This window comes from Serinus canaria, chromosome 3, assembly GCF_022539315.1.
Source record: "Serinus canaria isolate serCan28SL12 chromosome 3, serCan2020, whole genome shotgun sequence".
Lineage (NCBI taxonomy): Eukaryota > Metazoa > Chordata > Aves > Passeriformes > Fringillidae > Serinus > Serinus canaria.
In genome coordinates this window covers 9,159,297-9,176,993 of record NC_066316.1, presented here as the reverse complement: position 1 = coordinate 9,176,993, position 17,697 = coordinate 9,159,297, and the positions used below count along the sequence as shown (strand labels likewise).

At 43.8% G+C, this 17,697-nt stretch overlaps 1 protein-coding gene across 1 annotated transcript in view; it reads right to left on the bottom strand.

Moving 5' to 3' along the window:
• ABHD12 (abhydrolase domain containing 12, lysophospholipase) overlaps positions 1-17,697 on the bottom strand; it is a 39,090-nt gene that overhangs the window by 2,705 nt on the left and 18,688 nt on the right. The window contains exons 2-12 of the mRNA XM_009096135.4: positions 16,526-16,650; positions 12,983-13,088; positions 10,737-10,856; positions 7,894-7,924; positions 5,322-5,367; positions 4,005-4,134; positions 2,216-2,253; positions 1,952-2,031; positions 1,330-1,412; positions 557-635; positions 153-280 (exon numbers count right to left, since the gene is read on the bottom strand). Of these exons, the coding sequence (XP_009094383.2) occupies positions 153-280; positions 557-635; positions 1,330-1,412; positions 1,952-2,031; positions 2,216-2,253; positions 4,005-4,134; positions 5,322-5,367; positions 7,894-7,924; positions 10,737-10,856; positions 12,983-13,088; positions 16,526-16,650 (966 nt within the window). The remainder of the gene's footprint in view (positions 1-152; positions 281-556; positions 636-1,329; positions 1,413-1,951; positions 2,032-2,215; positions 2,254-4,004; positions 4,135-5,321; positions 5,368-7,893; positions 7,925-10,736; positions 10,857-12,982; positions 13,089-16,525; positions 16,651-17,697) is intronic.

Here is a 17,697-nt window from a genome sequence, read left to right as displayed (position 1 = left end):
GCTTAACTAAACTTTGCTGTCAGGGACACCCACAGCAGCGGTTTTCAGGGAGACCCCAAAAACCCCAGCGCCACAACACCGCGGTATCTCCCCCGCTGTGGAGAGTAAAGGGTGCCCAGCCCAGCCCGGCCCAGCCCAGGGAGCGCAGTTACCGCAGTATCCGAGGTAGCTCTGGACTCCTGTAGATGTACTTGTGCCGGTAGCCCAGGTCTGTGTGGAAGGGCACAAACTGCACCTTGTAGTCCCGGAAACTCCGCGACGTCGCTGCGATGTTGTAAAGCTGAACCCGAGGAGAGGCAGGTGAGGGACTCGTGTTAGTCCAGCCCAGCTCCCCCTGCCAAACCCACCGCCCCCTTGGGCATGGCTGAGGGGCCCTGGCTTGAGCAGCTTTGGTAGCTTCAGCCTCATTTCACCACTGATTTGCCACACTACAGGATCTGCAGTCCCTCTGGGCTATGTGTTTTACCCCTTCCCATTACTGACTTCTTGCCTGGCTGAGATGTTCTATCCACACCAGTTCCTCCCACCAGATCAGTTTGCAGAGCCACGTGTGTACCTTTTTTCCCAGATGAAATGGTACCACTGGATCATCCTCAGCATGAAGGATGAGCAGGGAGCAAGAAATGTATTTCACACTGTAAAACAGAAAACAATGTCACAAAGGCTCGGAGCAATCCCATCATTCTCTAACACGTGTACATTTCAAAAAAAACTGTAATGACAAGCATGTCCTGTGGGTTATTAAGTACAATTTAAAACCTTATCTGGGCACCATTCATTTGATCTGTAGAAAATTTACCAGTGAAAGACATGCTTATAAAATTTTCTTGCTGCTTAGACCAGAGAAATGTGGCTCACTCCACTGTAAATCACCACCCCCCTTCTCCCCAGGTCTGGTTTGGTTTAAATACTGGAAACTCACAAATGCTCAGGCTCTTCAATGAAAGACTCAGTGAAAGGAGACAATGTGATTACAGGCAAGGTAGCTTAGGCAAATACACAGCAAAGAAATCTTCCCCAACCTTCCTTCCATTTTCCAATGCTACTGTTTAACATGTCAGGTATACTTGAAAAGCATAAATGGCATGAACCAAATCAGCATATCCCTGAGTAGTCTCTGCTCTGTTGCACCTGTCCTTACCATGAACAATTAAAAAAGACAGAGCTCCACTGTGCTGCTCTCAAGGCTGTGAGAGTAATTGAAATCACTCCAGTAAGATCAATGCAGCAACAAAAAAAAGCCAGAGAGCAGTCTCACATCTATCCTCACTGATGCTTGCCATGGCTTCCTGCAGCCACAGCTGAAACCCCAGCAAAGAGGGAACTCACTTCTCATCATTTGCAAATTTAATTCCACTTGTTGTGATGGGGTCAAGGAAGAACCAGTCAAATCCAGGGAAGTATCTGTATATCTGAGAGGAAAAATGTGCATTAGTGGCAGGTGCCAACAGGCCATTGGTACAAAGAGCACTAACAGGGCAGGCCACTGCCATCCCATAACATCCCTTGGCTGCTGACCAAGTTCTTTGCAGTACGACTGCCCCTGTTTCCATCAGCATTATTTTTCCTCCCCTTTTTCAGGCTTATCTTACCAGTCTGCTCAGGAGCAGGCCCTGTGTGTGCTTGCATGGTCAAAGTCTCCAGGTATCATGCAGGACTGCTGGCAGTTCTTCCTGGAAGAACTTTATTCCAGGACACCTCACCAGCCTGGCTGCATCCAAGGCCTGGACTGGGTGTGTGCTCAGCACAGAGCCAGGTCATTCCCATGTTGGACACATGGTTCTGGTCCTGCCCATTGTGTGTTCCCAGTAGCTGTCTCCAGTGCAGTTCTCTACCCCCAGTGTTTACAGATACCACAAGTCATGCAGTTAGCTCAGCTCCAGCACTTCTGAAGGTTCATTTCCATGCAGACAATTCAATGCCACCAGTGTGAGTGTCACTGTGTACTTGCCACAGAAAAAGGATGACTCCGCGCCTCCTCCCGTATGTTGGTGAATGGAGATTCCAGGATCAGGGCATCCGGGGGCGTTTCTGAAAAGCCAAAGGCAATGTGCTGAAATGCAGGGCTGCAGACTGCCAGCAAGGTCAGGCTCTGCCTCATGAGAGCAGCTGCCACCACAGTGCACCAAGGACAGCTCTGCCAGTGCCCCAAATGTCTGTGGGAATCTGGGACAGCAGCAGGCTGTCGGGAAGCGCATCCACGTGTCACACTCACCTCTCTCGCAGAGGCGCCGCACCAGGTTTGTTGCAACTCTGTAAAGAAGAAGAATCATAGAGTTGGCACAGACCCTCTGCAGAGCAGCAGCTCCAGAGGTGGCACAGGTACAACTCTGTAGCCCCGCATTTCTCTTCACAGAGAAAAGCGAGGCACAATTCTTCCCAAGAATATTCTTATCCTATGTGCCTGTGTTAGTGCAAAAGAAGAATGCAATATGGAGACTGTTTACCCAAAGTGATGGTGTTTTGTTTCCTTGTGTGTGTGTGTGTGTGTGTGTGTGTGTCAGGACTGTCAGCTGACAGTCACGAGTTCTGTGCAGTTGAATGCTTGGCAGATTCAGTCTAGATGTAATGTAATATAAGATAGAATAATACAGTATAATAAAGTAATTAATTAGCCTTCTGATAAGATGGAGTCAGATGCATCATTCTCTCCCCTCACTGGGGGATCCCTGTAAATTGATACAACTCCACAGCCACAAGGTCCATCCTGCACACCACTCAAGGTCTGGCAGCTAGCCCACAGTGACCTGTGCCCCCACGTACCCAACTGCCCCAAGTGACATCAGGGGCCTGTGTTCAAGTGAACAAGTCCAAGGAAGAAACACACCAGAAACACACCAGGCAGCCCCTTGGCTGGACTCCTTTCAGGTGGCTCTCGGGCTCCCAGCACACCCACAGCAGTGTGACACAGCCTCCTACCTCCAGACCACAAGGGTTGAGCAAACAAGAGGGGAACAGGGGTGTAGGCAGAGGTTCCAGGCAGCTGGAGTGCAGCATCCCAGGGCTACACTGCTTCCCTAACTGAGACAGAAAGCAGCATCACCCTAATGGGACAGGGATTTTTCCAAAGTTGCCAAGTCCTCCAAGCACAGAGCATTTCATAAACCTTGAACTCCAGACTGGCTGTGGTCACTAGAGAACTCAGCTGGGGACCAGTCTCAGGACATTCTGACTGCAGTGCTGGAAAACATCACAAGCATGCTCTGACCCAGAAAGGGATTCTGAACAGGGCAAAAAATACAGAGGACGAGCCAAGAAAAAGTCTGTCTTCTCTCAAACTAAGCAGGGTGTTTAGTGTCACAGCAATGAAGAGCCACTTCCCTGAAATACCTCCCTGTCCTAGCATGTGTTTCACAGCCTTTGTGGTCTCACAGTTTATCTGTACACAGCTCAACTCAAAGGTAACTCTTGTGCTTGCCCTCTGCTCCTCCACCAATCACAAGGGTAAGAGCATGTGGTGCTAAACATGACTTGCCTACAGACAACCATGGAAAGGGAGGAAGCAGGAAATGAAAGTTAAAAACATGAAGGCAAAGGCACTTGACACCTTGAACTTCCATGCAAATGTCAGAGGTGGCCAGCAGCACAGTCATGCAAGCACCTGCCCAAGCACTGATTACACACAGCATGTTCATCAGGACAGGAGGAAACCTTTTGAAAGCACAAGGCACACACAAGCATGGCTAGTCTGAGACACCTTTAGAATACCACAGAAGTCTGATGCTCTGCTCTGAAAGACAATCTGCAATCTATAATTCTAAGTGTCCTTCTAGTGTGAACCCTGTGGACAATGAAGGTTCAAGATCCATTGCTGCAGCCATTCATTGTAGCCCTTCTCACTCTGTACAGTGCAAAGGGGGAAGCCACCCTCCAGAAATTATGCCACAGATGCCAAGCCAAGCCAGCCCAGGGATTATTGCAAAACAACACCTTCATCCAAGGTCAGTGCTTAATGTTCTTTAGAAGCTGCTTCTTTAGAAGTGCCATTAAGATTAGATGCTTACCCTGTGCCCAGGGAGTGTCCCCAAATATAGACAGGGTTGTCTCCGCTCCGGGCTTTTATCCAGTCGAAGACATGAAGGGCGTCGTAGGTCATTCCCCTCTCTGAAGGGCTGCCTATTGAGTCACCCCAGCCTGGAACACAAAGAGTCCTGCTGAGAATCGCTCAAACTGCTCAGCAGAACCAGCCAGCTCCTCCCATGCAGCCCATCTGCAACTGCAAAGGGGCCTGGGACATGGGTGCTTGCTGTTCACGTCATTGTGCATCGCTACGATTTGGGGCTGAAAGCCCTGGTTGAATCACAGTCATTTAATCCAGCTGACTAATGTCTGCCAAGGAGGTTTTGTGGATTTAATCAACAACAAAACCAAAGATTGGATCTCAAACACTGCTACAACAGAATTCTTGCAGGCACCCACCTGCAACAGCTCAGCTCCCCAAACCTTCCCTGCTTCTGCATGCATGCAACCAATTTGCAAGTGGAGTCTCTGACAGCACAGGATTGGATGCTCAGGGCCAAAACCCAATCGTGTCTCACGGAGCTGTTGCAACATCAGTTTGTCTCTGCTGTTCAATCACTGCCCTCCAGCAATTTTCCACCCTCCTGACTGTTCTGGCTCCATCACTATTGCAGCACATCCACACATTGCATGCTGGTAGCAGCCAGCACCCCGCATCCCTTCTGATTCCCAATAAGCAGCCAGAGAAGCAGCTGCCAGCAGGACTGAAAAACAGGGCAAGCTCCTACAAATAAACTTCTCCCAGGTGTCATCTTGATAAAAACGCAATGGATTAATTTCTTTCCTGTATCTGCAGTGGTATTACACTGCAGCCATGACTTAAATACTAAGAAGGTAAAAAAGGAGCAGCAGATGCCTGACTGCTGGTGCAGAGGGGCAAAGCAGTCATGGCTTCTGCCAAGTATTGTTAGCAAATCATTTACTCCGTCTTATCTGTGAGCTTTTAGAAGGAAGTAAGTGCAAGTTCAGTTCCCTGTGTGACCTTAGGAAAGTCAACTAGATCTTATCCAAAAGGACTATACCTAGGGAAGCCCCCAGCTCCCATATGTGCACTTAGGTGGATGCTGTGACAGCCTGGCTCACTCTCTGCTTCGCAGCTCCCAAATCAACAAGCCCTGTGCATGAGGACAGACATGAGCCACAGCCCACCCAGCTGGACATCAGGAAGCACTGCTGCACAGGAAGGCACTGGAAAGAAATTTCTGGAAATTCTCTAGATAGCCATGAGGGGGGAAAAAAAGAGAAGCAATAAGCACACCTAATGAGCTGGCAGCAAGGGTTTGTAGAAGAAGCCCACATACCTCGATAGTCAAACGTCACCACGTGGTACCCCAGGGAGCTGAGAACCTGGAAGGCAGAGAAACACTCAGAACCCATTACAGAGTCCTGCACACCAGCCATGCTCCTGCATCAGGCCAAGGTGCAGGCATTCATTTTATAAAATTATTGACATGTTAAATGGCCAATTTACAGCTTTTCAATGTAGCAGGCACAGAGCTTTCCAAACACTAATCTCAGCCCACTGGTTTTACTCCCTTTGTTTCCTGGACTTCATATCAAGCCACCTAAGATGTTGATTATTCCTTTAACAGCTTTGACCTTAAGATCTGCAAATATCCTACTGTTTCCCCTAGAAAGACTTTCATGTTTTCCAGTGAAAGAGTACAACTGCTTCAATTATATTACTCAAACTGGCATAAATGTAAGAATAACAAATAGGAGCTCGTGGCAGAAGGCTTAAATGTATAGCTCAAAATGTGCAGTTGATCTACTACAAATACTCATGTTATAGGCAATGGTAATCCTAACAAAATCTGTTAAAAGTAAGTAAAATCACTCAAAGTTAGACCAACTTGCTTGGGAAAAGTGCCTTGGTAAAACCAAAACAAGCATTCCAAGCTATCATTGCTTGATATGAACCTAACAGCTCAGTGGTAGACAAAAAAAAACAAACAAACAAAAACAAAACAAACAAACAAACAAAAAAAAAAAAAAACAAAAAAAAAAACCCACACCAAAAAAAAACCACAACAAAAAAGTTACAAAAATTATTAAAATAAAATGTTTCTCTTGTGGTCTATGTATGATACATGATATTAAAAAAAGTAACATTAGTGTTATGCTATACTCTAAAGAGGAAATAAAAAATCAACACCCTTTCTAGTGGTACTGGGACTATTGTAGTCCACAAATGAAATTGTTTGCAGTCTACAAATGAAATTATACCTGTCAACTGAGCATTACTTACAGCACAATTTTAAGAGATTACATATATTATGTAGATTTATAAACAATTAAACATTTCACAACCAATTTGAGGCACACAGTATCAACTGGGACCTGACTGGAAAGGGAGAGCACTTCCATTGTCCCACCAGACCAATCAGATGCTGCAAGACAGCTGTTTCCAATGGAATCACTACATGACATTTTTATATGCTCACTCATACATTGAATTCCCTGACTAGACATGCAGAAGATGAAGTTTCTTCCCAAAAAGTTTGGTTTTTATCTTTACAATGTGATTTTACAGCTAAGATGTCATTTACAATCTCACCCTTTTCCAGGCCATTAAAATTATTTAATCTGTTGAGAGTTCTCCTGTCTTCTCTACATGTTTTATGTGTTGGCTGCACTGAAGGCCAGCAAAAAGGACAGCATCCCGTACTGGTTCATTCTGCTGGAATAAACATAAACCTGCAGTTTCTGGAGTGGTTCTGCTAAGCCCATGTGTGTGTTCACTGACTGAAAAAGGCAAACTAAGCAGCTTGTCGGGATATTCTCAGAAGCAAAGAATACCAGACCCAGGAACAGAAACCCTAGGTTTTGGTAAATTGTGTTCTCTGTATATGTACACAGAAACGCACCAAGTCTGTATACTGAGAAGCACTGCTACTCTTGTCCATCAAAATCAAAACCAACTCCTCTGCCTGTCTTGGCCAGCAAAAAATGCATCACAGCACGGGCTGGTTCCAAGAAAAATGACAAAACAGATCACCATACATGAGAGTCTCCTCAACCAATTTTCTGCAAATTAGCTAATCTCTTTTTTTTTCTTAAAGGAAATGAACTATTACCTGTCTTCTTGGGGTTGCTAAACACTGTTTTCTAAGAAATCTGAATTTAAAAGACTTTGCAGCAGGGGATCTTGCATTGAATTGCAATAAAGCTTTGAGTGCCAACACTGACACAAAGAGAAGAACAGACTCAGACCTTTCTGAAATGAACCAACAAAAACAATTATGTCTCTTTCAGAAACATGTGATATGAGACCAAGAAATTGTGCGTGTGATTTTCAGCCAAAAGAGAGTTTAATAAAGTAAATTACCCCAAAAATCACTAGACAAAACACTCAAATCAGCCATGCTCTCATATAACTCACACTATAGTGCTACATCTGGGGAATTCATGAGGTTTTCTACAAAACCTTCTGCACTTGAAATGGCACCACTCAGACAAATGCACTGTGCCTTGAGTAAAGGGGAAATCCAGGCTGAATGCTCTTAGATGGTTCCTTAAATTAGTACACTAATCAATCAAATTGGGGCTGTAATTAAATAAAACTTTTGATTTTTCCCAGAAACTGTGTTGGTTAGCTCAGCTGGAGCTGGCAGTTAGCAACAGCAAATAAAAGACCTTTCAAACATCTTTGAAGATGGGAGAAGTGTGCTTGCTCAGCTTACAGAGCCTTTTCCTTTACAGGCTTTCTCCTGGAAGGACACAGAGCTCCAAGGGCTGTGCCTGCTGGCAGTGGGCTGCTTGAGCAGTCCTCTCAGCTCTGTGCACACCTGAGGTGTTAATGCAGCTGTCACCCACCCTCCAGCTCTTTGGAAAGCTGTTTGGACAATCTCCATTTACAAGGCAGGCACTTACCTTGTAAAGCTCCACCCGGTGATCTCCTCCTCTGGCAAGAGCAACAAATGAAGAAAAAAGGAGAGGAAAAAAAAAAAAAGAAAAACATAAAGAAACAAACAAACAAAAAATCCTCCCATTTGAGCATTTAAGTTTCCAGAAACATATTTCCCAACTGCCTCAGGCAATCTAACAAAAACATGGCAAACATAAGAAACACCATAAATGCTTTGTCACAGGCTTCAAGGAGACAGCCAGGCTTTGTTGAGCTATGCAGGACATGATTTTGAAGTCAACTTCTCCATGTAAATCTTGTCTCACAGCAGGAAAAAATGAACTTTTCAACCCACCCTGCTGTCTGCCTTTTCCAAAGCCTGTCCAGAACAGCCTGTCCCTTTTTGCTCTGCCTACCCTGATCTCTTGCCACAAGTGCTGCCCCAGCCAGTAGTGCTGACTCTCAAAAGTTTGATGCTCCCAGCAGAAATCATGACATTAAGCCAAGCAGGTGGCCCTTAGATTTTCTCACCTGGCTCCAAGCATAGGGAAAGAAGGGACATGTGCAAAAACGTGAGCAGAGAAAATCAGAACTGAAAACTGTAAAGTCCAGGGGAAGAATCTGCTTTTATTATTTATAAATATAAACTGAAACCTAGACAATGGAAAAGAATATGAGTGTGTCATTACATACCTTAAAATATATGCACAACATGACATGGCTAATCCATACTCAAACTTCAGTCTAGTATTGGCATTATAGGAAATGGACTCTTGCACTTATGAAAACTCTAGAAACTTCATACTATGACTGGCCTGGTCAGGGCAGCCTCTAAACCAAAATGCCACATCTCCCTCTAAGAACACATGCACTTGCCAGCCAAAAGCTGTCAGCTCCAACCGTGCTAAAAAATACCTAATCCAGCCAAAAACACTCAGGGCAAAATGCAAGGGGTTGCTTGTAAGTCATTTTGAATCATACAAGCCTGAAGATGATGATCCACTTGCTTGAAAAGTCACCTTTCACATGCACACCTTTGTGCTGTTTCATGCTTTCCTTGAAGGGTAACAGAGGAATTTTTTCTAAGGGGATTGAGTACACAACATTTTTGCCTCAGCCCCAGATCACTCAAGTCAAACCAGGAAGCCAAGGCAGTGCCTTTTACTCATGGCTGATGCAGCCTGCAGCAGTAAAGCAGCCCTGGGACAAGCACTGAATGTGCAGCACAGAAACAAACACACAGCGACACACATTAAAAGTGAAATGGCAAAGCCAGGACACCTCCAGCTCCTCCAGAGCACAGAGTGAAATGGGAAATGTGTAACTGATCCCTAGCTCAGTCCCTTATCCCAGCAGCACATGGGGGAGTTGAGAAGGAAATCTAATCAATACACAAAAAGCATAGATACTGGCCCCAAGCAGCCACCATTAATGCAGAATAGCTTCCCTTAGTATCATTTGCTACACCCAATCAAGGCAAAAAAAAAAAAAAAAAAAGTGAAGAAATATTTGAAAAACAATGCAACAATTTGATTAAACCTTGCAATGCATCAGCACAAGAAGGCAAGGGCAGTTTGCAAAAAACCCATCTATTCATGCGTTTCCTGGGTTGCAGCATACACCTTGCACACTGTGCCCTCGTGCCAAGAAAAGCACAATGCTGAGACAAGAACTGGTGTGAAAAATGTTCTTGTGATGTAGAGGCTAACAAACCTTCACTACCAGTTAAAACTGCTTCTTTACTTTACATCATGGAACTTGCTTTCCTGCAATGTTGCTGCTCTTGCAGAGTATCTATGGGCAGACATCAGCTTCAAAAGAACATGCAATCAAGAAAAAAACATCTCAAGAACTGGCACTCAAAATTCAGCAGGGGACTGATACTCTTTTGTAAAATGCGTATTTTTAAAAGAAAGGACAGTGTTCTAATAAACAAACCAAAGCACTGTAACATGATCCTGAGGAATATCTTCACACTGCATTAATGGTTTTTAATATCCAGCAACAAAGTACAGAGAACTGATCTACCAATAAACAGCTAATAAACAGTCAACTATAAAATTACAAGTTTTAGAAGTGCTTCTGTCCAGACAAGTGTCCTGGACAGATGCAATAATGAAACAGGATCAGCACATAACCTTCCTCTTTCCTTCTGATTTTCCTTCCTCAGCATGTGTTAATTACTCAAATAAGCTCACAAAAGGAACTGGAAGGTTTATTTAATGCCTATGAGTCACATATAGAGAAGCACTAGTACCATCCCCTGTCTCAATTAAGAAAATTTCGGTACTATACAGAAAAGAAGTACTTTCCATCACCTGATTCAGGAAGGGTCACAGCCTCCTGGCTTCTAGCAAAGGATACAAGATAATATCAAATATCTCTGATAACTGCAATAAATCCATTCCCACAATCAGCAATGGAGAGGGATCATTCCATAAAATGTATGTGCCTTCTTTTAAAAGGAGAAGCACCTCACTAATTTTAAATTTTATTTTGGTTTTCATCACAGAAGAGTTTGGGCTGGAAGAGACCTTCAAAGGCCATCTAGTCCAAATCCCCTGAACGAGCAGGGACATCTTTAACTAGATCAGTTTGCTCAGACCCCATTCAGCCTGACCTTGAATGTTTCCAGGGGTGGTGCCTCTCTGGGCAACCTGTTCCAGTGGTGTTTGATCACCACCCTCAATGTGAACAATTTCTTCCCTGTATCTGATCTAAATCAACCCTCTTTTACTTTAAAACCATTATTCCTTGTCCTATCACCACGGCCCCTAAGGAGTTTTTCTTGTCTTTCTGAAGGTGCTGAAGCTGTGACAAGCCAGGAAAACACATCCTGAAACAAAGCCATCAGTGTTTTGTGCCTCACCTTGTTCCTGCATTGCCGTGCAGGTAAAGGATTACAGGGTGGGTGGAGCCCAAAGCCTCTTCAAACCACAGCTGGTCCTTCCCTCGGGCATTCTTCCATAAGGCTGCAGGGACTGTGTGCCTGTGAACAGAAGGAAAATCTGCACTGTCCTGCTGCTGCTCGACACTCAAGAGTCTGCCACTTGAACTCTGAGATTTTCTGTTCAACTCCTTCACTCAGGATTACACACCTCACACCCACTGTTCATAAAACTGTCCTGATTAGCTGACAAATGGTCAAATTGTAAAGGCAGTGGCTACACTCATTTCTACATTTTCACCTCCATCACCACTGCCTTCAAAATCTAGGGCTGTCTGTGCAAGGCATGGAACTTCAAAGGCACTTTGAATTACTGAACTTCCTGCTGTTCTGGCAAAATAATCACAGTTACTCAGCTTTTATGGCACTTAATTACTCCAATTAACATACTTATATACCATAAACAAGATTCACTGCTAGATCAGCAAATGTACAGAATAATCAAAGGCAGTTGGGCTTGGAAAGAATGTTCAGTGATTAAGAGGCATATCTGACTTGACAGCCAATCTGAGGAAAAGGAGGAGCCCAGGCTCCGAGGAGAAGATAAAATGTTTTGTTTTCAGGCACAAGGTTCTTGAAGGTGTAACATTTTAGCTGAAAAAGTTACAATCTACAAGAGGCAGGAATTTTTAACTCACAGCAGTTCTTCTGCAGATAATGTACCTAGGTGGCCTGCGAGACAAAATTCAACACTGGTGGAACAGAAAGAAGAATGACAGACTGAACAGAAGGTAGGCAATTAAACTGGATAATTAGAATACAAACACAAAGCAAGAACATGCCCACAACCATTTGAGTGGTTGAGAAGGGGGCTGGCTTACAGCCATCAGAGTAACTGAAGTACTCACATGCCTTTTCACCTGAAAGGCAGACAGGCTTGCACCTACCACAGCAATCCTCCCCAGATGTAAAGCTCAGAGCACAAACTAACAGGGGAAAAGCAATGTCAAAAGCCAATTTGCTTGCATGCAGCCAGCAGACATCAAGGTCTTGAGGAGGTAAAAAACCTCAGTTACTGTGAGACTCAAAAATTCAACTGTTCCGCCCCAAGACTTTTGCAAACTTACAAACAAAGCAGGCTGAGGACTTTGTTTAACAAATGTACCAAACACAAGACTGGCTTTTAAAAGCAAGGTTCCAAACTTTTGTGAAAATCTTCCATAAATATCCAGATAAATGACAGCCTCTGAATTGCCAGCACAAGCTGGAAGTTGCAAGGGAAACAACATACAGATTTCAAGACTGCAATAAAAACTTATTTAACAGCTTAACAGGTAGAATTTTAATTTTCCAAGTGAAGAATCAAGCAACAATTTATCAGCCTATCCTGGAAAGACTAAAGTTTTCAAGTTTCGAAACATATCTTTCACTAAAATTTACTTAAAGGAAAGAAAATGTCCTAATGACAATGATAAGAAGATCTCTATCCCATTTAAAGGTTATGTACCCAGTGAAGAGAAAATCTCTACTGCATTAAAGGACACATCTAAAACTGAAAACTCCAAATCCTGCACTTCACAGCCTGAACATCACTGTCTGTACTAAGGGAACACACCCTTCCCTCCATACCTCACACAATCCAGGGTAACAAGGAGCTAAAATTAATTGTCCTTACCTGGGACCAGAAAATCATCATTGAGAGAAAGAAATGACAAATGAGCTCTGACACTGTCACTTGTTTTGTGAAGAGTGTAAACTGTGTGTTCTGTTCTCACCCACTCTCCAAATCTTACATATGTTTTAGGAGCAGAATTTTCTTCCTCCTACTCTGAACACTTTGATCTGTTTTCCTATCTTCCCCCACATGTATTTTGCACAACAAAATACAAATCAGAGTTGAATGACAAAACATCTAACTCCATGGGTCTGGTCTGATCTGGAGGCAGGATCTTTGTAGTGATGCAGACCTTTAACCTTTATAATTCCAAATGTTGATAGTTCTCTGAATGCACAGGTTGTCTGACTGTGTTTTGTGCATTACTGATCCTAGCTCAGATGAGCCCCAGAGATTTGCATACTTTTCAACATGAACTCAGTCACTTGGCAGAGGAAAACACAAACATCCACAAATGAGAGCATGCACAGCAAAAAGACTGAATAGGCAACATCTAGAACAAAGAGAAGGATAAAGATGCATGGCACATACTGCACAGAACTGGATTCCTTACCAGACTCCAATGGTTACATCCTCCTCTGGCTGCAAATAATAATTACAGGTGTGGTTTAAACCTTGATCCTGTGGTCTTTTCAAGTCAATGAAATATGGGACCCTCACTGAAATGAAAAGAGAAAAAAAAAATTAATTTTAATTTATTTTCTTACAAAACTGTTTAATCAAAGCACTGGAGAGTTGTACTAGCTGGTCCACTGTGCTGGGAAGACTTTTTTGTGTAAAAGGATGAATTTATTACAGCTGTGATTTAAAACATGAACAGCAAAGAAAGCAAGGTAAGAAGACAGAGGCAACCACCAAAAAAAAACAGGGAACAGGCTAAAATTAAGAGAAAGCGGAGAAGACAAAGCTTCCTTTGGCAAACATTCAACCATCTCTGTCCAGTCTGCTTTATAAATCTCTGCTGCACCAGTGGCACGGGTTAGCTGATTTGGACTCAGTCCTTTCCCATAAAATGGAACTCCACTACAGCAGAACCAGGAAGTCTGTCTCCTTGAGATTTAGTGGTACAGCAATTAACACACCAAAGCTTTTGTGCTATTGACACAAAAAGAAATACTGATAATGGTGACAGCCAAATCTCACTTCACTTACCCTCTCAAAAACTGTTAAACTTCACACAGACATAAAAACCAATGCAGACAACAGCCAATGTTAACCTGACAAATGTGGGCCCTCAGACTGCAAATCTTTATCTGTGCAAGTATCTGCTCTTATGCAAAAGCACATGGGAGAGCCCAGACAAGCCATGCATGGCAGCACCACCTGCTGCATCTCATGGGGGCTGTGGATCCTCCCAGAGGACGGCAGGTTCTGCAGTTGAGGTCTGGACAGGCACACAAGTCACTTCCACCAGTGCTCTGGGAAAATCATGCAATTTCTCTGTGCCTTTGTGGTGGTCTAACATCAGCCAGAAATTCAAATCCTTTGTGCCCCCAACTCCAGAACCCCAGGGATTGTCCTGGAGTCTCTCCAGGTACCTTTTGCTGGAGACTCCAGGAAGGACCATCCTCCTAACAGCAGAGCATGGTTTTACATCCTGTCCTGTCCTGCCTGGCCCAAGAGCTGCTCCAAGGGCAGTCTCCTGTTTAATCTGTTCAAAGGCTTGCTGTTGTTCAGGGCCCCACTTGGAACCATTCTTCTTCCGTGTCACAAGACAGAGAGCTTAGAGTCTGGCTGTCCTCTGGGATAGACATCTCCCAAAAACCTAAAGCTCCTAGGAAAGCTGTGTGTCCTTCTTGCTGGTTGGTGGGGACATGGCTGCTATTCTGTTGACCATGCCCATTGGAATCTGATGATGTCCATCCTGCCTCCTAAGAACTGAATTTCCTGGGCAGGTCCCCTGACCTTACTTTGTTTAGTGGCAAAGTTTCATTCAGGAGGATCTGGATTACCTGCTCCCTTTTGTCAAAAACTTCCCCTCTGTATTGTCCCCAATGATCATGTCATCACTGTACTGCAAGTGTTCTGGAACCTCATCCTTTTCCAGGGCAGTCTGGATCAGTCCATGATCACTCCAAATACTGAGACTGTTTTCACCCCTGGGGCAGTCAATTCCAGGTGTACACCTCTGCAGGTAAAGGCAAACTGTGGCCTGTGTTCTGGTACTGAAGGAATGAAGAAAATTGCATTATGGTGGCATCACTGGCATTTTACCACCATGGCAGGTCAAACCACAGAGTGCCTCGTGGTGTGACCTCTCTCTCCCAAGCAGGGAAGTGCCTGCTCCCAACAGCAGAGACTCTGCTCTGTATTGGCAGAACATGGGACATTTCCTCCTTGAATTGCCAGTGGTCGTCTTCAATTTGGTCCTCTTCAATTTCTTTTTTAACTTAAGCTTTTAATTCCTTGAGCAGTCTTTTCACAGATGAGACTCAGGCCCATACCAGGGAGGAGATGGTTTCTTCATACAGCAGGAGTCTGGGAACCAGCTTGTCCACCTTTTGGTCTCTTTTCCACAACACCAGTGCCAGTGAGCTGACACATGACACTGGTGTGCTCCACAGGAACTTCCAACACATGGTTTGTGTACACTGGATGCCATATGGGTTTGCAAGGAACTGTTCCTTCTTCAAATCCTTACAGATCTCCTCCAGCACAGCTGACTCTCTCAGGTACTGGACACCTTGCTCCATGGTGTCCCACTTGTCTCAGTGCACTAAAAGGTCATCCTTGCAAAGATATCTTTCCCTCATGCTTGACAGGAGCCTCTTCCAGAGGCTGAGAGTTTCTGGTTTCTGATCTTTTCCCAATCCCCAGCCAATGCCTGCATCCTGGGTCAGGAACCCTAATTGCTTGGCTTCCTTGGAGCAGCCAGGTAACCAGGGACTCACCTCACAGCTCACCTGGGGGTAAGGATCAGGTGATGATCTCTGGCCCCGCCTCCTCCTCTGATTGTGAGGGCCCTGCTTCCTCTTCATCGCTCACTACACAAACTGATTTATCTTGGATTTCTTCTGTGTAGGGCCAACTGCTCCTGGCACAGGTTCAGCTCTGGTTCAGCTGCAGTTTGAGTGGCCACAGTGCTTGTGTTCTGCTTTCCTTCCCATCCCCCTGAGGATGCTATCCAACACTGAGCAGTGTCCAACAATCAGCAGCCAGGGCCCAACACATTGCAGCAGATTCCCCCTCTTTAGAACTGCTATGGCAATTTCCTTCCAAATATTCTGCCACTTTACCAAGGTCTTGTATTTGTTCAAGGGTGAACTTCCAAAACCAGTGGAGCAGAATATTCCTTTAAAAGTTGGCCCATTTTCTCCCACTCTCCATGCTACCCATGACTACCCACCTCCAGGGCAGCTTTCTGGGCAATTTCCCTAGAAATCTCTGTCCTGACTCTAAACACATTGTAGACCATACTTAGGAAACCTGGCAAACACAGCAACAAGAACATGCTGCAGGACAATGATTTTGGTCACTTGTCAATGAGTTCAGGCAGGAACTTCAGTGAGACCTAACAAAGCTCTGTAAAAGCAAAACCACTGAAGCCTGCACTATTTAGGTGATGAGACTGTCAGTTCTGACAATCAAAGCACAAGAGCTGCCCTGCACATGTGCACACTTGACAGCATCCACGATCCAAGGTGTGAGAACATGCAAAGCATGCAGTCAAAATTAGACAAGTTATGTAAAAAACAATGCACCCATAGTTGGTCCTTCTAGCTTTGACAGAGAGGAAGATATTTTTCAAAAATTTATTATAAAATACAAAGAAGGTTTAAATGCAAATTTAGATTGCCGGGTTTAATTTCACTTGCTTGCTGTCTACTCTTGCAACTGTGTGGAAGCCCTCAGAAAAACACATCTGACACATTGCACAGTTTTTCTGAAGGAAAAACTCTTTTGGCTGAAAATTGGCTTCAGTTTGGTCACTCTATTTATACAAAGACATGCTACACCAACCACACAGAATGCTTTCCAAACCACAGTCTGGGGAAGTTTACAACCTGTGAAAGTTCATGTCCTTCACAAGCTGTTCACATGCAGGGTGAAAATGAAGGCAAACAAACTCCCCTCACCCAGACACTGAGTCACTTACCAAAGTTTAGGAAGACCAGCTTTGCCTGAATAGCAGGGCAAAGTTTTACTAGAAATGGGATGGCTATGTACACTCCCAGCAACCAGAGTATTAACTTCCTCAATCGGAACCATAGCCCGTGTCGCCTGGATAGAAGAAAAAAAAAAATAGAAAGACAGAGCTGAATACAGCAGAATTTTTATGGAGCAATTTTCACAATGATCTGCATGCTTGGTGGTTTTGAGAATCTGGTCATTTACACTTTAAACAAAACCTAATTTCAAACAGTTTGTGTAGCCTTGGTTGTTTGAGAGAAGCAGAAGTCACCAAAATACCAGCTGATGACATACAGCTTAGAAAAAGGGAATAGAAACTCCCTAATGATTACATTTTAAAAGACTCTGTAACAAGAGCTTTTCTTCCTGCTAATTTAACAGATTTCAGAATCTCTAGAATGCATATCACATGTCCATCTCCAAAAAGTAGCCCAATCATACTTCCATTTAGATCACTACCAGATTTTGTTCAGTTAGATTTTCACATATTTTGAGGAACTATGTGTAATGAGACTGATAGAGTTACACATTATCTCATGTACAGACTGGAGCAGACATTCTGCTTTGTCCAGCTAAAAGGATTACCTCTCAATGCCCTGAAAAGCAAGCCTAAGTTTTAAAATATAATAAATTTCATAATCTGCAACATTATTCTCTAAGAATTGCCCCAACACTGTATCTCAATTTTCTCTTGAGTATTCTTATTAGGAAAAATAAGCAAAAAAAAAAAAATCCTAACCAACAAAAACAAAACAAAACAAGACAAAAAAAAAAAAACCACAAAAAAAAAAAACAACAACAACAAAAAAATCAAGTAACGCACAACAGCTAGTTAAGTGATATACCTCAAAACTCCCTTTATTGTATCAGAATAACTACCAAATACACACTCATAAGTGTGTCTATACATGCACATATGTTTACATAAAGGCTTATGTGTAATGATTTAGTTGACCAATATTTCATGTGCACTGAGGTTTCTCAACCAGCCCTGCAATCAAGAACTAAAATCCATGGGAAGCCTTCAGGCAACACAATTTCTGTTCCTTTTCATCAGACAGTCTTGAGCAAGAATCATGTTCCATGCCAGTGAGCAAACAGTTCTCAGTGTTGGGAACTGCAGGCAACTGAAATCAG